This window comes from Octopus bimaculoides, chromosome 7 (genome assembly GCF_046866305.1).
Source record: "Octopus bimaculoides isolate indiv1 chromosome 7, ASM4686630v1, whole genome shotgun sequence".
In the NCBI taxonomy this organism is placed as follows: Eukaryota; Metazoa; Mollusca; class Cephalopoda; order Octopoda; family Octopodidae; genus Octopus; species Octopus bimaculoides.
Genome location: NC_142934.1, coordinates 38956676 through 38979062, shown reverse-complemented (window position 1 = coordinate 38979062; position 22387 = coordinate 38956676). Strand labels below are relative to the sequence as shown.

At 33.8% G+C, this 22387-nt stretch overlaps 1 protein-coding gene across 2 annotated transcripts in view; it reads left to right on the top strand.

Moving 5' to 3' along the window:
• Positions 1 to 22387, top strand: part of LOC106876459 (caspase-7) — a 360978-nt gene that overhangs the window by 25179 nt on the left and 313412 nt on the right. For both annotated transcript variants that reach the window (XM_089355229.1, XM_089355227.1), the window contains exon 2: positions 12771 to 12813. In XM_089355229.1, coding sequence (XP_089211355.1) covers positions 12783 to 12813 — 31 coding nt within the window. In that variant the 5' untranslated portion in view covers positions 12771 to 12782. The remainder of the gene's footprint in view (positions 1 to 12770; positions 12814 to 22387) is intronic.

Sequence of the window (22387 nt, the reverse complement as noted above, 5' to 3'; positions counted from 1 at the left end):
ACCCCTGGGTCAGCTAAAGCCTTGTGAGTGGAATTGGTGGAAGGAAACTTATTTGCAAGCAGAGAGGTTGGCAGTTTCTTTTCTTAGCTCATTTGTACTCTGATGTTAATGCTGGGCTGACCATTAAATCATCCTCACTTCATTTCTTTCTAGTTTTCATCAGTCTTCTTTCATTCAAGGACCATGTCTCGCTACTATGCAATATTGAAGTTCTAACATAATCATCATACAATTTGCCTTTCATCCTGAGAGTAAATACTTTGTTACTGGCAACAGTAACTCATTCTTAATCTAGCCACTATACTTTCACAACAACCACCTCCTCTCCTAATTATGTTTCCTAGACAACAGAAGCTACCATTTAGTTCTTGTGGGCCTGAGCCATCAGGGCATTTAAGAGAATGTGTTTCTGGTGTACTCATAATATATATTGCTCCAGTACATCTGTGACATATGAAGTTTATTTATTCATTTGTTTTCAGGCATAGTGTATCTCAGATTAAATTACTGAATGTGTCGTTCCTTTTGTTTTTAAAGATAGTAAAATGTTAGTTGAAAGATATCTCACTATTATTTATAGCTATTCCTAATTGAGTGATTGACACCATGGAGGTTTCTTTGGAGTACTTGTTATTGATGAAACACATTAGTAGAAAAGTAGAGTTTTAATGTCTGATAGAGTGATGACATTTGAAAGTATCAGAGCAAATCTACAGTAGGTGTGCCTGTGTGGTATGACGTTTGCTTCCCAATCATATGGTTCTGCATTTAGTCCCACTCTGTAGCACCTTGGGGAAGTGTCTTCTACTATAATTCTGGGCTGACCAAAGCTTTCTAAGTGGATTTGGTAGACAGAAATTGAAAGAAACTCATGTGTGTATATATATATATATATATATATATATATATATATATATATATATATATATATAGGAAAATGAAAACTAATAATAAGGCAGAATGCTAAACTTAAAGCATATTTTAATATAGATTTCTAACCGGCTTTCATTGCATGGCAAATTTTCAAGAGGGAGAATGAAAATGCTTTTTACAAAAATGTAAAAAATGAAAAAAAAATAATATATAAAAAAATAGATATACCAATACATTATATTGTCTTTGAGCTTTTAAAGTTCAATGGTAATCCATGTAGATAATAGTTGGAAAAATAAGGATGCATGAAAATTGAGAATTGTGTTAGGTTTAAAAAAAGAGAAAAGGGGCTAAAAGTTTGTGTTAAGCAGGAAGTGTGGTGTCAAAACAGGACGTGTGTGTAAGGGGAGACAAATCTCTTTAGTTGTAGTTATGGACTCTTTGTCAACAGGAAGTTTATGTCTGTTCCTAGAGAAATAAGGTCACTGAGGGGTTTGTGTGTTAAGAAATGGTTGGAATTTCTCTATGAAAAGATTCTCCTTGTTGATTCTTTCTTGTGTGGAGATTCTGTCTTTACATTGATAGAAAGGGAATATAAGGAATTTAGGGTTTTTGTTTCTGGCGCAAGAGTCTATGTGGCCACTGAGTGGAATTTGGCTGTGTTGAGGGAGATTTATTTATTCTTTATGGATTGCTACTCTTCTACGCAACGGGAGGCTCGTCTATCCGATATAGAAGTGTTGGCAACCTGCACATGTGAGGATATAAATGAGGTTCCCAGAGGAACAAGAGAAATTGGTTTTGATTTTAAATTTTGTTCCTCGTTTGAAGGTAAATTCAGAGCCTTCAAGTAGGTAGGGGCAGGTGCCACAATTAGGGCATGCACATTTTTTAACTGATGGGTGTGGAAGTGGTGTATATAGTTTGGCATTGGTTAAGAGTTTTTTCAAAGATTTGTGTGGAAAGATGAATGTCAAAAGGAAGAACTAACTTCCCTTAATAACTGGGAAAACAACAAAAAATTCTTCCATAATTATGAAACACAATTCATATTAAACCTCAAATCAAAAAACCCCTTCATAAAAGGACCCATAACATATACTACCACTGCTACCCACAAACACCACCCCAAACCACACCACAAACACACATACCCCCAACCCCCCTCCACACAAAAAATATCCTCCCCCAACCCTACAAAAACCCTTTTCCCCCATGAAATAATCCAAACAAGACCCAACTCAACCCTCCTCCTCCCCCATGGACAAGAAACATCATGAACCCTCCTTACACTTGTTATTATCCCCATTTCAATGCCCCCCACTCTCACACCAATAACAAACAAGGAATCCTACCCACACCTATGCATAAATCGCTCACCCAAGGAACCCCATACAGTTCACTCAACAAACACCCACAATCATACCACTTTTCCTACAGATCTTCATACCCACGCTACTCACACCAACAGAACCACTATAACTACCTACCCCACTCCAACCTCGCATACAATCCACCCTACAAACACCCAAAAACCCACCGCATTTCTCACAAAACCTTAAACCATCACATCCCATACCAACACAATCACTATAACTACCCATCCACTTCCAACCTCTCCACCCAACAATACCCCTACCCCTACCCCTTCTCCCAGAACTCTAACAATCACTACACCCCCTACTTCAGCAACCATTTTTTAGACGGAGGGGAGAAAAACAGACACTACCGCTAATACAGACCCATAAAAAGATACTAAAAAGAAAACTAAAATAATAAATCTCTCTAATAAAACCCTTACACAAACCCAAATTAACATCCTAGCCAGAGGCTTAAAATTCACACCCACCCCGAAAACACCCAACCCCCCTGAGATCAAGGATGACATTTCAGAATTTTGCAGAAAGCTTCATTTAACAGAAGCTTTTATAGACCTCAACAATGAGAATGATTCAATTATTAAAAACAAAAGCAACTTCATACCTTCCAAATGAAGGAATAAAGGACGACGATTTAGCAACCACATCCAGAGTTTCCCTTTTACCCTGCCCAAAACCAAGGTCAAATCAAACTTTAATAGCATAGAATGGAAAAACCTAAGAGACTTACAACAGGACAAAAGCCTTACTATCAAAGAAGCTGACAAAGGTAGTACTGTAGTCCTAATGGACACAGATTTTTACAAACACCTAGCACTCTCCTTACTAAACAACAACTCTTTCTATGAAATTATCACCAACTATAAACAACAAAAAGCTCTCAAAAACCTCACGATTCTTATACTCCAGCAAGGTCAAGGACTCACGGACAAAGAAAAGGATTACATCACTAATTTCAAATGCAAACCCAGCCTCTTCTATGGCCTCCCTAAAATCCATAAGAACAAATCCATCACCGAAGCTTGCAAACTCTCCTCTGAAATGTACATCAACATCAAGGCACCGGAAGATTTAAAACTAAGACCCATTATAGCAGGTATCTCCTGCGAAACACATCGCTTAAGCAATTTCTTGGACATTCTTTTGAAACCTTTCCTAAGTCACATCAAAAGTTTCATTAGAGATGATCTTGACATACTCAATCACCTCCCGAAAACAACAAACGAGGAGTCACTCTTGGTTTCTTTTGACGTGGTCAACCTTTATACAAATATCCCTCATGAATATGCTATTGAGGCAATTAAATTCTGGCTGCACAAACACCCAGAAGCATTTCCTAATCGCATCAGCACAACCTTCATTATAGAATCACTTAAGTTCATTTTGACCAACAATTACTTCCTGTTTGCAAACACATACTTTCGCCAAAAATGTGGTATCGCGATGGGTACCAAAGCTGCACCAGTCCTTGCGAACCTGATAATGGGTTTTTTTTTTAATTATCACTGTATGAAATCTCACGCCAGAAATTTGGACACCTTTTCCACATCTACTTAATGGATAACTGGAAAAGATACTTGGATGATTGTTTCATCATATGGAAGGAATCCTATGAAAAACTTCTAGAATTCAAATCCATACTTAACAACATACATCCCAGCATCCAATTCACTATGGAATTCAGCAAACATCATCTCCCTTTTCTTGATCTCTTAATTATAAAAACACCTAATAACCAAATCACAACCGACATCTACTACAAACCTACAGACTCACAACAATACCTCTTTTTCAGCTCATGCCACCCAAAACACACCAAGATAAATATCCCCTTCAATTTAGCTAAATTCCTTATATTCCCTTTCTATCAATGTAAAGACAGAATCACACAAGAAAGAATCAACAAGGAGAATCTTTTCATAGAGAAATTCCAACCATTTCTTAACACACAAACCCCTCAGTGACCTTATTTCTCTAGGAACAGACAAAAACTTCCTGTTGACAAAGAGTCCATAACTCCAACTAAAGAGATTTGTCTCCCCTTACACACACTTCCTGTTTTGACACCACACTTCCTGCTTAACAACATAAACTTTTAGCTCCTTTTCTCTTTTTTTAAACCTAACACAATTCTCAATTTTCATGCATCCTTATTTTTCCAACTATTATCTACATGGATTACCACTGAACTTTAAAAGCTCAAAGACAATATAATGTATTGGTATATTTATTTTTTTATATATTTTTTTTTGTATTACTTTTTTGTAAAAAACATTTTCATTCTCCCTCTTCTTGAAAATTTGCCATGCAATGAAAGCCGGTTAGAAATCTATATTAAAATATGCTTTAAGTTTAGCATTCTGCCTTATTATTATTTTTCATTTTCCTATTATTTCTCCACGTGCGGTTAACACAACACCACTATTTACTGACTTATATATATATATATATATATATATATACATATATATATATATATATATACTATATATATATATTTGTGTGTTTTTCTGCATTTGTCCCCCACCATCTCTTAAAAACTGGTGTTGGTGTGTCTACATGCCCACAACTTAGTGGTTTGACTAAAAGCACTTCAAGGTGGTGCCCCAGCATGGCCACAGTCAAGTGACTGAAATAAGTAAAAAAGTGTTCAGTTTGTTTTGTATTGCATGAAGGAATCATTTCTGTCGAAGACTGAACTATTGATTTGTCTTAAAATGTTTATTAATTTACTAATTGATGGTTTGGTATGGAGGAATGGGCCAGAGCCACACTTTTCACAGACTTTCCAAGACAACTGACATTAATATAGTTAATGTTTCTCTTTAACATCTTTAAGATAATGGCTGCCAGAAGAACATTGGCAGAGAGAGACAATTTCTGGTGAGTAATGTTATGAATAGGAAGGACAGTCTGGGTATTTTTGATTAGTGTAGAGCTTTGGGGTGGAGGGGGACACAGTATGAGTGGTAAAGAAGAAGGAAAACAAGTGAATCTGTTGTAAGTAAAGTCTGAATGCATAAAATGACTCCCTGTCTGAAGAATATAAGACTGTGTATACATGACACTTTCTAAGACTTGTCTATTAAAGCTGCTCTGAGAAGAGTGGAATTTTTCTAAGAAACTAACTTCAATTCACATTGCATAGCTCATCTCAGGGCTGCTAAAAATGTTTGAAACTTGAAAAATATGACATTAAACTACTATTAGAAATCTCCAAAGCTCTTTATCCTTTTCCTAAATGGAAGTAGTTAGAAATTCTGTTATGCAGACAATGGAAACAGGAACTGAACAATAAAATGTAGCAATATTTCATATATGCCAGAAATATATCAACACTATGAATTAACTAATGTAAATGAGGGCACCTTTTTGTGGTCACTAGACCTGCTAGAAATAGCAAACATATTCATCAAACCTCACCTATTGTCTTATGAAATGAAGCATATATTGGATTATGTGGTGCCTGGTATATAAAATGTTTGGGTGGCCATGGTTGGAGCATTTTTGATAGTATGCTCAATCACGACTGACCTGGGACTTTAATGCTACTGCTACCAAGTATAATTGGAAGAAGGGGTTGGATGGAAGCTAAAAGATGTTGGTTAACATTAGAAATATCTTTTTAAATAGGTTAGTAAATAGAGCTAAATTTAGAGTATAATCATGTTTATGATGTTTTGTCTTTGATTATAGAACAATGCTTCTCAATCCTTTACCATCACAACACATGTTGGCAATCAAACTCCAAGACTATTTTTTCTTAATATTCCAGTGGTACACGTTATTTCTTAGAAAAAATATGTAGCTCAGTTTTTTATTTGCAGTGAATGTTGTTTGTGTCCTTTATTATGTCAATGGTTTATTATATCACATATGAACATTTAAAATTATATCAAATATTTTAAAAGTAAAAGATTTTATCTTTTATAATCAAATCAGAATTATATTGCAACCTAATTAGGGTCTTGTCCCATAGATTAGGAAATGCAGGAGTTAACCAGTTTTTATAAATATCTTTTCTGCTTATACTAGGAAATCTATTTGTAGATTCTTTATAATCTGTTGATGATCAGGAATGGCATAAGTCACAACATAGAACCAGAAGAGAATATAAGATCTGCGATATTGGTCTCAGAGTCCCTGGTAAAGGTCATAAGTACTGCTCTCCATCCTATAACAAAGTCATGCAACCTCAATTGTTCATGTTTCCTTTTATTCTATTCAGTGGTTATAAATAGAAATGTGTTGCTCCCAGTGACTGCATAAAAGATGCAGTTTCATTTCCGTTTGGCTAAGTTTTTACACAAAGCTTTCCAATTGCTCTGACATGAGAAACAATTAAACCAGTTGTATATGTAATAATCATGAGCTGCAGTGAGGTGGCACTAAAAATAGTAGACAAATGTTGTTATCTAGTAAAGTTGAGAATTATCAGTATCAAGTGTTGTTTCCAGGAGAATGAACTGAGATTACATGTGATGAGAATGGGTTGTTATGATTGGCCAGGTGAGTGGTTGGAACAAAGAGAAAGATGAATTAATATAAATGCTGTCAGGTCACTGGACAAATGTATGGAATCTATAAAATAATTATTTCAAACATGGTATTTTATTTTAAAAATGTTTATTTGTTTTATTGCTGCAATTAGACTACTTTCAGTTGGTTTGAGAGAATTCTTTGAAATTAAAACAGAAGCAGTAATATTTCTTGCAATAAAATTAATGATGGCTATTGGCATATGAAACATTCTTACATAGCTGGATATTCAGTAGGTTAAAATACTTCAGTGGCTAAAATATAAAACAATTACCTAAATGAATACAAGTTCAAATTGTCTGTGAATATTTTGCTGTGTCTCTGGGAAGTAGATTTCCTCTCCATGCCTACCCCATGTCTTAGTTGATCTCTAGATATTAGGAGCAGGTATCCCACTTTCAAAGGATACCTACTCCTAATATTCAGGATGGACTGTTTCATCTATTATGTTTTGTGTTTGTTATTCTAAAATCTGGTAGTAATAGTTAGACACAGCTGAGGTGGTCTTATAATACTGAAACATGTCCAGAATTGTCATTATTTTACTAAAGAGCAAATTCAGTTCTACTTTTTAATCATTTAAATTCCAGTGTTTTCTCCCCTTTATTTCCTTGCTTGAATTATTCATTAAAATATTATTTTTCCTCATTGCACTTGAAATGCGGTTTAATTAAACTTTGTTGGTTAATTACATTATGTTACTATCCACTTTAACATTCTAACAACAATACACTGCATGTTTATCAAATATATTTGAAAGTATGTAAGAATTAGAAAAGCTTCAGTAAAGTAATTATAATTATATTTGATTTATTGTTGTAGTAAGCTTGTATTATTATAAGTACTAGCAAATCTACCCCTCTACGATGGAGGCATAAAATGAGGGAAGGAAGTCATAACAGCAGTCTGTATTGAGAAATGTGTAAATGGACTTGATAGATTACTCAGTGATGTCTTAGAGAAATCGCATTATTGTTGGTGATGCAGCTATTGCAGCTATATGACATGTTTGTGACTAAGTGACATGTGATGATGATTCACTCCCAGACTAAAATAGGTTCCCAGCCTCTGTACCATGAATGGTTATGTGGACCACTCCTAACAAATGCTAGAGCTTCCTTCTACCACTACATGTTACTAATCTATTTAAAAAATGTTATATAGATATACTTTTATTTTAATTGTTTACACTGTTGTATGCTTGTTTATACTCTTATACATTCAAAGTTCCCAAACCTCCTTATTTAAATTATGAATCATATTCTTTTCAATAATATCAATATGATCACAAAACTTCTTTCTTGATATTTTCTGTTTGGTCAATACTAATTTTCAAATTAGTGGAGTCCATTGCTCTACTCGTAGTGACATAAAACTGGCTATGTGTAAACATCAGAGTGGGTAAAAATACACCTACACAATCAAAGGTCTGGCCCTGTGCCTTGTTTGCTGTGAATGCATGAGCAGAATCTTTTGGGTGGAAAAAAATCAAACTAAGACTTACCTCTCATTGTGTGCGAATAATGTCTGGATGTTTTGGGTCCATAGGTTATTTTGATTGATAAAACTGAGATGTTTTGCAGTGAAAGTGATTAAGTATGCAAATCATTTCAGATCTCACTGTACACAGTGCAAATAATGATCTTTTATCAGTTGGCAGATATAAGTACTGATCAACAAACAATTTTATTTGCTGAAATTATAAACAATGTCAGTTTATTTTGGCTTAAAGGTTCAGGTACTTCCAGCTGACAAGACACAATATATCAAAGCACCATGTTGCAGAATCCCTTGTACTAATAACCCATGTGTATTATGAACACTATTGTTGTAAAAAGAAATTGGGGATGAAATATGTGGAAGGGAGAGACTCAGGAAGACATGAGATAAAGTAGTAAGCACTGACAAAGGACTGTGATGATTAATTTACTGTGCTAAAACCTGCCCATCATGGAAAAAATTAGATCCTGAGAACATTTTATTTATACCTGTACATGCTGGTTTCTAACCCTACACTCTTCCTAACACACTTCCTTCTATCACTTTTCTCAGCTACCAATTGTCTCCTTCTTCCCTGAAACTACTTCATATTAACAGCCATCCCTCATTCTCATTATCATCCCTTCCTACACAATTACCCCTTTTTGTGCTTTCATTTATTTCTCATTCCCCTGAGAGCTACTATACCTCATCTTTAACACTATTCATATTCACTATCATTTTCTCATATCTGCCACCAATGCAAAGCCAATCATTGTTGCCCTGTTCACTACATCCACCCTTATGTACCTCTGACCCTCATTTCTGTCATTGTGTATCACTTTGCTCATAAATCCTCCTATTGTTTCATATATCCTTCCTGAACTACTACCCCCAACTCTAACCATCTGCTACCTTCCTCTGACATATGAAACTAACCCCCTCCCTTGGGCCGCTCTCTACATTCTCTTTATATTTGCCTTCTTGTATCTTGAGATGCTCTGGCAGCTTGTCACCACCATTTCTGTATTCTTTCCAGCTGCACCCACTCACCCTTATATAATGTGAGGTAGCCATAAATCCCCTCTACAACATGACACCTGTGCTTGTCCCTCCATCATACATTAGCCTCCCAACACATGGCATAAAACCACCACCTTGTCTTTTGGATACATCCTACTCTCAGTCAAGGGGACTTTTTTCTTCTCTTGCAATAACTCAGGAATCTCACTAGTGCTGATGGCCTGAAAAAGGCATCCAGCACAGACACTGTAAAGTGGTTGGCAATTGGAAAGGTATTCAGCTATAGAAACTCTGCCAAAGCTGACAGTCCTGCAGTTCAGAGGTTTATGAGAGTGAATATGAGGGAAGTGAGTGATGAAAATAGGTGAGGATGGGGTTGATTGCTGATATAAAATAGTGTTCAGTAATAGTATTGTTTGATATTGAGAATGTGAGGTGGATGACATTGGGAATTGGCTCCAAAGAGAGATAACTAGTAGCACAAAAGTGTTTGGGATGAAATATGTGCATCTCTGCTCCCCTATCATTATAATGAACAGCAGCTTAGGTAGTGCTGTAATTAGGAGAGTGATGGAGGAATTGAGAAGATGGGTTGTGGGGACATAGTCGAAACAATTGTCTTTTAGGACTTCATTTTTTTTAGATGGATGACACTTCTTGAGCAAAGAGAATCAGCAACCATCTCATTTTTATTCTGCTGATGTTCTACAACCCGAGGTTGGTTTTCACTACTTTGTCCCACATCTTCAAGGGTCTCCTTCTTCCACAAGCTTCATCCACTTTAAGTGATTGTTACTTTTCATTATGCAGCTGTCCTCATCTATATACATCATATAACCATACCAGTGCAGTCTTCTCTCTTGCACATTACTTACATCTGATGCTTCTTATACCCAATTTTTTTTATAATCAGGACCATTGCATGACTTTTAGAGGCTCCCTGCAACTTTTTGGTTTGAGGCCCCATCTCTTCAATCAAAATTCATACTCTATGCACCTTTATTATCTGCAAAAAGCAAACATAGTCTCTTACAACTTGTATTTTAGAATCATCACAGCAGACTCTGCTGTGATGATTCTAAAATACAACACAAAAAAAAACAAAAAACAATGGTATATCTTTTTTCTACCCTTCTGTACATAGATAGATGCACACACATAGATACACACACACACACACACACAAACTTCTGTGTGTGTGTGTGTGTGTGTGTGTGTGTGTGTGTGTGTGTGCATTCACATGTGCATGCCTTGTTTTTGGTACAGAAAGAATTTTGTCTCCAGTTTTTATTGCCTTAGGAGGTCAAAGTGACCAGCTTTTCAAGGTCAAATAACAACACCCAAAATAAATATATATATATATATATATGGGGGGGGGAGCGAAATGGATAGAGGAATAGGGAGAGACTAAGAGAGACGTGCGTGTGTTTGGTACATGTCTCTTTCACTCTCTCTGAGCTGGCCAAAGCCTTGTGAATGAACTTTGTAGACCGAAACAGATAAAAGCCAGACGTATATATGTGTGTGTATGTATGTATGAATGTGTGTACATATGCCTCTGTGTGTGTGTTTGTATGTATGTTTAAGTATACAACCCCCACCTTTCATCATCATCATCACTTCTTGTCTTTTCTCTTGAAGTTGTTCTTATTTTCATTGTTTTGGATTTCTTTTGTTTTTCTTTTATCTCCCTAGGGAATTCATCGAAAAGCTTTTTTCATTTCTTTCAAAGTTCTTTATGGTACACCCTCGTATTTTTTCGTCTGACTTGAAATTTTCAGTTAACATCTTAACCAAAGTAGATAGAAGGCTCATATATGTAGTTTGATCTTAACATGGGGCCCCTGAACTGCGGAGGCCCCTGTAGCCACAGGGGTTGCAGGGGCTTAGCGACAGCCCTGCTTATAATATATTTGTACTTTGTTGTACATGCACACTGATGTTACACATCCAGCATATCATGCTAGCTTCATTTCTTTCTAGTTTTCAGAAACTCACATCATGCAGTCTGCCTTTCACTCTGAAGAAAAAGGCCTTTTATTAAAAACAGAAGTAATAGTTCTCTGAACTTCCTTTTCTATAGGGTCATCTTATAAATAATCTGGTTTTTTCAATTGCATGAACTAAAAGTCGGAGGGGGATGGGATAAACTACCTGCATCAACTTGGTATACAAGCAGGTAGTAATTTTACCTTGTACTTATTCTTGGTGCAGGTTTTGAAAAGTGCAGTTCAATTTTAACAGTTATTTTTTCAAAGCTATAATGGAAGTGACAAAGAAGTATATTCAGCATATTTTGCATTACAAGTTTAATAAAGGCAACAACACAACGGAAAGTGCAAGGAATATTAATACAGTATATGGGGATTGGACAATAAGTGTAAGCTAGTGTTAACGGTGGTTCCAGAAATTCCGAACCAGAAGCTACAGCCTAGAAGACAAGCCACATCTTGGAAGATCTGTAGAGCTCGATGAGGACTTCCTGCAAACCCTGATGGAACAAAATCCCAAGTATTGAGGAACCAGCAGAGAAGCTTGGATTTGGTCATTCAACCATTCATTGACACCTGCATCCATCGGAAGAGTCAGCAATTTGGGTTTCACAAACTCTCCAAGTCTAATCAGGCACAGTGAGTGAGTGTGTACTCTTCTTTGCTGTCACATCTCACAAATGAACCTTTTTTGGTGACGAGAAATGGGTTCTCTATAAGAGTGTCAAGTGCCAAAGACACTAGTAGGCTAAAGAAGATGTTATCTGTTTGATGGATTATAAAAGGTTTAATCCACTTTGAACTTTTAAACCCAAACCAAACGATAACAAAGGAGATCTACTGTGAGCAGCTTGAGTGGCTTTGGTCAGCACTAAAAGAAAAATGACCATTTTTGGTTTCAAGGTGAAAAATGTTCTCCATCAGAATAATGCTCAGCCACATACAGTGAGGATGACATTCCAAAGGTACATATGCACATATACTTGTACATAAGTATACATGCACTCATATAGATGCACAAACATGGATATGTACTTGTGTGTATATGTGCAGCTATGTGCATATATTTATACATGTGCTTATACATATATGTGTATATATGTATGTGTCATTGCAGATTTGTTCATATGTATCTACATACATATGTGGGTATAAATGTGTGTGTGTGTGTGTATTTTTATGTGTATATGTGTGTGTATATATATGTGCACATATATAAACATTTTTTAAATTTTCATTTACTTCTATTTTATCTATTATTCCATCACTTTTCTCATTCTCTTTTTCTTTTTTTTTTGTAAGGCCATTAGATTTCCAGCAATGAGTTAAACATTTGTTTACTACAATCATAGCCCCCATACCTACCAACACTAACACATTCTCCAAATACAGACTTTTACATCTTACAGATTGTGCTCTTTAATTTTTTTATTGTATCTGTCAAAAACTAAATTTATATATTTATTTATTTATTTATCATTTCTAGGCTACCAGACTGATGATTCTCCAAGTAATAGCTCCTGTGAAAGGTTAGTTACACACATACACACATACACACATGCACACACGCACACACACATACACACACACACACACACACACACACACACACACACACACACACACACACACACACACACACACACACACACACACACACACACATACATACACAAGATGTTATATTTAAAACTTGTTTCTTCATATAAAAAAATGTTTGTTTTTTAATTTTGGATCAGTTTTCCTTCCTATTAGTATCTTATTAGCAGTTTTGTATTTTGCTTTCTTTTCATCTTTTCATTTCCAAATATTTACCAAATCTTGTTGCAAAAATCTAGGCAGACGTCTATAATGTATTTACAACTTCATCAGATAGGACAAGGATAGTAACTAGTAAAGAAATTCACATTAGTCTGGTGTCAGTTAATCATGTCTTGTAGTTGTCATAGTGCTAGTTCAGCTATTATTGATTGTATGTATGACTATCAGCTGATAAAATAACTTGTGTCCCACAGATCTCTGTCGTTCAGTTATACCATGTTACCTCCTAGCTGACAACCATACTACTTAATCTGTTATAATGTGGTTAAATATGTTAAGTAGGTTTAGTGTGACAATTTCTGCTAGCTAGTCCATTCCTGTATGTTTACAGCTCTGATTGAGGAAGCTTGTTATGAAATGCATTCCACTCATAACCATTCTTTTTTTTTTTAAGCTTCTTGAATTACATTGTCCAATGTGATTTTTATTTTTTAAGGCAGTGGCATGTAATTTTACTGAGAGTTGGCTACAATTTCTCATCCAGACACCTATAGATTCTAGTGTTGGCCATATCAGATGTGGCCAAGATAAACTCTATCTGGGCATGACATTTGCTATTCCTTTGCCCTTACCATTGTCTTATAATAGATGAATATGCTAATGTTAGATTTGTTTTTTCTTCAGCTTCAATTATTTCTGTTGTCAGTGGAGTTCTGTATAATTATCTAGTGCTTTAATAAGTAGCTTGCAATTGTTCAGATGGCTGAGATTTTTAAGATAGCTAAAAGTGATACTGTTCATATTCTATCACCAGCAATATGTATCCAAGAGGAAAGCCCTATCAGTTTAACAGTGAAAATGAGTAATATGGTGAGTGATATATCTCACTATTGTATACAACAACACTGTATTTAACAAAGTAGGTCCTGGGGTGTCATATAATTTACTGTTACATATACAATTCTCTCAACTTAACAAAATTGGGTACTGTTGTGTAACTCACTGTTGTATATAACAGATACTACTACTTCTGCTACTTTAGACTTAACAAAGTGAGTACTGTAATGTGGTGTGGTATGACTCAAACCTGTATGCAACAACACTACTTTAAAGTGGATTCTGTGGTGTGGTGTAGTGTAACTCTCCATTGTATACAACAGCAAATACTGCATTAGATAGTGCTACTTATGATTTTGTGTAGTGTGGTAAAACTCACTATTGTATGCAATGACACTTTAAACTTGACAAAGTGGGTACTTTGGTGTAGTTTGGTATAACTCACCATTGTATACAATAACTCTATTTTAGAGTTAACAAATCATTTGTTATGCAATGCTGAGTTTCTTCCCTCCTGTACATAAAGATTCAATCTCTCTTTAGGTTAATGTTATACAAAATATGCTCCAAGCTTCCAAATCATTATAGTTTGAAAAAAGAATTAGCTAAGAGTAAGTATATAATCTTTAGCCCTTTGGCATTTAAAACAGCCATATCTGACTCAAATATTCTACCTGTTTTGTGTTCAAACTGGCTAGATCTGATTTCTCACATCTCCCCTACAATGTCATTCTAAAACCAAACAATCACATCACCAAATTTCAAAGCTATGAGATAATGCATGATTAATTCAAAACAGTGTGAATAAATAAGCATTATTTTAACAGAGTAATTTGAATGTTAAAGGGTTAAAACGAATATAGTTTAAATAGATCTATACCTACATTAATTATTTGTATTTTAATGAAAAAAATATTCTATCCAACTACTGCACTATATTTAACCGACAATTTTATCTGAGAATCTTTATGAAGCATTTCTTTTTTGTTTGCATTTGACTGAAATTGTTTGTGAAAATAGATGTATTTTAGGAGAGTCATTTTTAACAATGATAAAAATATTTTCTCATTCAGATTATTATTAACTTCTCTGTTATTTCATTATCAGTTTGTTTGTACCAACATCCTTGCCCATATTCCTGTGATTTATTCACAAAGTAGAGATCAGTGAATTAGTTGCAGCAGTGTGGCAAAAGATTCTAACAGCCAAACATTAGATAAGCAACCCAAAAGATACTAGTACCCAGAAATTGATGAATACATTACAAGAGTGTAATGAATGGCTTTGAATACTGAAAAATAAAAAAAATGATTAACCATTTACAAAATGAATGATTACTATAGTTAATGTCTGCATTTATCTTTGCTAACATATAATGTTATAAAACAATGAGGATGAATAATGAAACCATACAAATAAATATTTAAAAACTTATAAAACAACAACAAAAAAAGAAAGTAATTATTTACACATCTTAAATCTATAGTTTCGAAAATGCACATAACCTTATACTCCCTTAATTTTTCTAATACTTAACCCTTAGGGCACAAAGTTTACTGATACTTTTACATCGAAGGATCAATAAAGATATTTTCTTTAAATTCTGTTTAAAAACTGTATCCAAATCTCAAGAGAGATGGTAGAAAATAGCAACAGGTACACTGAAATAAGTCTTACCTATGTATCTATCCTGCTTGTACTAAGAAATTGATGAATTATTGAGGCAGTACTCCAGTATGGCCACAGTCAAATGACTGAAACAAGTAAAAGAATAAAAGAATAGAGTAATACAGTTAAAACCACTAAAATTGTTTATAGTACTTACTGGCAGAGAATGACAGGCATTTTTAGTGTAACCAGTAACATGGTAATCCATCATGAAATGGTTATTCCTTTTGAATCTTATTATCACTGTGGTTTTGTTCTTGTCTTAAATGATTGTAATTATAATGTCCAATATAATTTTAAATTTTAGCAGTTAATACAAAAATTAATTTGTTATTTATAAATATTGTTCAAAAAACAATATTTATATGACAAATTTTTAAATAGTCACAATAATAATGTAGTGATGATTTGGCTGAGTAGATAAAAAATTGATTTACCTGCTTACAAGTTGTTAGTTCAAATCCACAAATAACTGTATTTCCAGAGATCACTGTATTCTACAGTACATCAGTTTAATAACTGTCTACAGTAGGTTCTAGATCAGCTACACTGGGAATTTTATTAGTAAAAGACCTGCTTCTTATCACAGGGTTTTTTTTTTTTTTCATCAATACAGTGATTTCTTCACTTCAATTAAATTTTTCTCCATTGTTACAAGATTTTTCATTTTCATTATATGCATGTCCTGTCATTCTTGACTGTATTGTTTCAGCTGTGAAAAAAAATTTTTGCTCTGTGATTCTAATCTTTGCAAGTTACCCTATAAACTATACCATAACTGCATGAAATGTTACAAATACAATTGTTGAACTATTCTAGCTATTAAGTAGGCTTACCTATGTTGAGATATGAGCAGAATGTAATTATAGTCTTAATCACTTCAACTTCATTATATTTATTAGATATATATTATTATTTTCTCATTTTATACTCATAATTTGTTTATAATTTTTAGTACTTTTGTGCCATGTAGGTTATTTCTTTGCAATAATAATGATGATAATGATAAGGCCTGGATATTTTAATGGGGATGAGCTAAGCAATTACTTTGAACCCAGTGCTGGACTGGTTCTATTTTATCAAACCCAAAGGGGTGAAAGGCAGTAAACCTTGATGGAATTTGAACAAGGTCATCTTTGTCTTTCATTTTTTGGGGATCAATAAAATAAATACCAGTTGAGCATAGGGCTCAATGTTGTAGTGGTAGTGGTGGGAATAGTAGTAGTAGTAAAATAATAATAATAATAATGATCTTTTATACTATAGGCTCAAGGCCTGAAATTTTGTGGGAGGAAACTAGTTGATTACATTGACCCCAGTGTTTCACTGGTACTTAATTTATCAACCCTGAAAGGATGAAAGACAAAGTCAACCTCGGCAGAATTTGAACTCAGGACGATGGGCAAAATACTGCTAAGCATTTCATCCAGCATGCTCGTGATTTTGCCAGCTCACCATAATAATAATAATAATAATAATAAAAATAATAATAATAATAGCTGTACTGACAAACTAAGTACAAAGTCCTTCTATCTATTATAGTAGACTGAGCATAAAAATGTTTAAGTTCTTCTTGAACTGTTTTTGATTCCAGATTCTGAGAAATGATTTACTAGGGCTGATCATGAAATAGAAAACTCTGTTATCCCAGTGTATGGAATCAATAAATATGTGAATTGTCTTATGATTAATTCACTCTATTTCATCATGAATATTTCTTAAGGAATTCATGATTATTTATTTTTATATAAGAAAACCAAGGTAGAATACAATATCTGAAATGGTGCCAGAATTTTAATACTTTCTGTATATTTGGCATAATGAAATGGAAATAGTGTTTTTGCAAGATAAAAAAACAGCCACTTTTGGTTTTGGTTGACTTTCAAATTTTTTTATTCAGACTTTATTCTTAAACTCACATTTAAGCCATTTATTGCCCATGATCATTGCCAACGTCTTGAATATTTAAATTGGCATTAATGACAATAATGTGTTCTGTTCAGTGAACTAGAATATGTAACTGTTGTTTACCGTACTTAGTTTCTGCTCTTTGAATGTTTCTTTGCAATAACCATTAATTTAAAAAATGAAATTCTACAGAAGGTAGAGATCTTTGAAAAAAATTTCTCAGCTCATAAATATATGGTAAAAGCTAGAAATCAGTAAGCAGCAGATTATTTTGTGACAATAAATAGTAAATAGAGAATTTTAAAATGAATTCTATCTCTGAAGGGAATTGTATTTTCCTGTTAACTCTGCTAATTGTTATCTTCAGATACCAAACATACAATCTAAGTGTCTCAGCTGGATGGTTTTACAGCACATTTATATTGACCTGACTAAAGTAATCAACTAATTAAATGAAATTATATTTTAGTTAGAAATTTAAAATAATGGTTTTTCTATCACAGCTGCACTTATTGCAAACAACAATACAGCTGGAGCTGTTAGTTGGTGCATCTAAAGTTCTGCTCCTTAACAGTGATCCAATTAAACATTATTTTACACTAATCACACAGAACATCCCTCCTATATATTTTTATTTTTACATATTAGAGTGTTTTTATTGGAGTCCATTCTGTCGTCAGTATTAGGACCAGGTCTCCAGTCTGAAGATAGCAAAATCTTCCTCTATTTCCTCCACCAGTCTTGGAGCCCCTTTAAAATGGTGTCATGGTCACTGCTCTTATTTCATAAAAAGGGCCATGAACTAGGAGTCACTGGGCCCCTTGTTTCCTGTCTGATTAAATACTTTAGTTTATGTCATATTGAACTTTATATCTTTTGGTTCTAAGTTCAAGTTTCAAAACTACTTAAAAAAGTAGTTTTTGTGATATTCTTCCATGATAAATGTTTTCAAGTTATCTTGTGTGATTGGTTGAAGAAAGGCCTGATATATCTGAAGAATGACTACTTATTGACTAAATTCCATACTTTATTCACTGCCATATCTTTGTAATTCTCATGCAGTACCTATTTATATGTAGTTTAAACTGTTCTTTGTTTCTTCATTGACTTTTAAACTACAGAATGTGACATCTGGCAAAAGTCCTTCTGCAAATTGGGAAACCTAGAATGTTTATTTCTCCTTTGTTAGATGCTGTACACTTTTTTTTATAATGTTTATAGTCTGCTATGTATACCAGTTTGTATGAAACAAAGTATTTATATATGAAGAGACCTATAAAGAAGTTTAACCTGATAAAGTACAAGGACAAAGGTGATGCCTTAGAGAGAAGGAAAGTATAGGGACATTTGAACCATACTATACAAGATAATTAATCTGAGCAGAATCAACCTACATGAGATGCAGTTTGGCTTCATACTCAGCAGAGGTAGTGGTAGTAGCATGTAAAAATGCACCCACTACACTGTAAAATGGTTGGTATTAGGAAGGGCATTTGATCATAGAAACCATGCCAAAGTAGACAGTGAAGCATAATGCAACCTCTTGACTTGAGATTTTATTGAACTATCCAACCCATGCTAACATGGAAGATAAATGTTAAATAACAACAATGATGACAAGATGATGACAACCACCACCACCACCACCACCACCACCACCACCCAAACCTTTCTGTGAAGATTATCAGATTCAGTCATTCATTTCAATATTCTCTCATTTTAAGACCAGTCAGTATCATAGTCTTGAGAATTGCTAAATGTTTGGCTGCAATCATACAGTTACTGAGATATAAAGATTTTAACTTTTAAATACTTAGAAATAAAGTAAAATTATTATTGTACATTGCCAAGAATAACTCAAAACCATATGATTGAAAATAGACTTCATAACTATACATATATAGCTATACATACATATATATATGTATGTATAAATATATATATATATATATATATATATATATATATATATATGTATATATGTATATGTATAGCTATATATATGTATGTATCTAACCCGAATGCTTGGGTGAGAGACTCAATTTTATAGTACCCCTACCTGCTTTCCCTTAAAAGAAAGATAGTGTCAAACTAGGCAACAAATTACCGTACAAACCCATGTAATTTGCACACCTGTGTAATTAACGCAGATGATTTTCAGGATAAAATTTGTTAAAAATGCTTCTACTCATGTAAAACTTGCACCCAAAAGTTTTCAGAATTGCTGATATGGCCAGGGGAAAACGGTTTTCAATTTAGTTGTATTTAGCATAATTTCACTTACTTATGATTAAATCTTATTAAATTTTCATGAAATAAAAATAATTTCTGTTTAACAGGTATCACATTGAAAGCTATTAAATTACAAAATGTTTGTGTTGTTTATAATAATCTTTATTTTACATTTCTTGTCCACAAGAGATTATGTCCGAATTTTAGCATGCTGCTATATGTCTTCTCAAATCACGATTACAGGAAAAGTTGTGAAGAATTACTAACAAATACAAAGCTGATAAATATGCACAGGTGTTGCAAATTAAGTTTAATTACCAATAAACATCAGTTTGGATGACTCTTTACTAACCGACAGAGGAAGGTAACCGATCAAACTGATTATGTAAACAGAATTTTTTTCAGCCTATTCTTATCAGAACCTTTGATATGGAGTATTGAAATTTTGATCCCGTTCACACTTACAAAATTTTAAGCAAACTTTAAAATTTGTTATTACCATTATTGTCAGTATGGGCAGAACTTGTGAATTGTTTACTGCGAAGGAGAAATTAAATATGTTGAACATGCTTTTGAACATGACAATAGAGCTGCCAGAAGGTATTTTAATGTTAATGAAGCAAATGTTCGAAATTGGCATAAGCAGTATGACAAACTTAAAACTGTGCCTAGTAATAAATAGACAAAAATGAAAATAAATAAAAGTCAACTTCATTATATTTAAGCCATTATTTTTTCTGTAACAACCTATTCTTACATTAAATGAGTCAACTTCCAGTACAAATGTTTATGTTTTGTACCTCTTTTTTAAACAAAGAAATTTCAAAAAAGATTCTGGAAACAATTTACTCATGTAATTTACACACCCACTAATGTTTATTTTTACTTTTACACAAAGAAGTGTGTAAATTACATGGGTTTTTATGGTAGTCTGTCATCCAAAAACAAGTGCAGACCCTCTGACAAGTTTGCACACTATTTCTATTTATCCAGTTTCTCTCATAAGGCTTAGGTTAACTTGGTTCAATGATAGAAGTCACCAACTGAGGATGTTAGAGCAAACTGGGAAGGGAGTGGGAGAGAGAAATTAAAGTAAATGGATTCAGAGAATTAGAAATATTATGAGGAATTATTTTTGTATAATCCAGGTATCTTTACTGCTTTAGCAATTCCATGGAATTTATTTTTTAAATAGTGTAACCCTTTCATGGTCATACTGATACCAGAATACACTGATTCACTGTTTAGGCTACAATTAACTTTCAAAATAATCAAGAATTTACAATAGAATGTCATTAAGTATCTGTAATTGTTTATATTTCCTGTTTGTTGTGCTGTTTAGCTGCAGGTCATCTCTGAGTCAACTCATAAGCAAAAACGTTCCAAATATGACCATCCTATCTTTTTTAAGATGGCCTTGTCCAATGTTTTCATCCTTTTTTAAGACAGCAGGAGAGGATCTGAGGGAGATTAGTCTGCTGTTACTATCATGTTACATGCCTACTATACAAGAAGCTGTGTTTTTTTAATATTTCTATATCTTTGTATTAAGCTAATATTTAGAATAGTTTCTTATGTGAGACAGTAATAGAGCTGTTATCTCCTTTAATTTCATATTAACAACCATGAAAAAAAAAAGAACTTGAAAGTTTTAAAGAAGATATTAATATTTTAATATGAACAGTGTTACAACATTTAATCAGGAGGTAACCTCAACTAGGCTAGTATTGAAACAGTTAAAATGGAACAAATTTGAAAAGTAAATTTGTATCTTAGTCATACAGTTAGACATACCGTTATTTTCCGGTTCATAAGGTACTACAAGTGATAAGGTGTACACTATAATTAGCAAGGTATATTTTGAAAAAATTGTTTTGACGATTTATGAACTTACCTATAATTTATTTTGTAAGAATACCTAATTTAGAGATAGTTTACATTTCACTACCCATGCAGATATTTCTAAGGTATTACCAAGTTCTAACTACCTCTATAGCTCACTGATTCTTACTATATGCAGTGAAAATTAATGATGCACCTACAACCCCATAACGTTCAGAGGGAGACTATATGTGTGAAAGAAAGAGTCAATAATGATTTCTTTTATTAATAACTAGCAGAAATACCCGGCTTTGCCTGGGTTAAAGAGAATAATGAAATCTAAAAACGCCGTCTAGACTACGCAACCCTCAACTGTTAGTAGCTACGATACCATAATTCTACATTAATAACTCTCCAATCCATGCCAGTATGGAACATAGACATTAAATGGAATGCCAGTCTCTCATCTAGGAGGGCCTTGAAATCAATGTTACCAACTGGGGACTATGTGTGTCGCAGTGATAATAAAAAGACTCAAAGGAGGTCTGCAACGAAATAATTTTACTCAACACTTTACAAGTGAATCAGTGGAGGCAAAGATGCGTCTCATTTACTTGACAATTTATGCACCACATTGCAGAAATCACAATGTAAGTATATCTGAAAGGGTAGTCTTACACTGTTGTACCGTTGAATTACAAATAATGCTCATCTGTTATGTTCGGGTTAAAATTTCATCAACATCAAAAATATATGAATTTTCATGGGAGTTATGGCCGTTATACATAGAATATAATTTCCAAATTTCATAAAGATCCGTTCAGTACTTTTGACGTAGTTTTGGATAAGAAAACAAATGACTAATGTTTGTGTGCA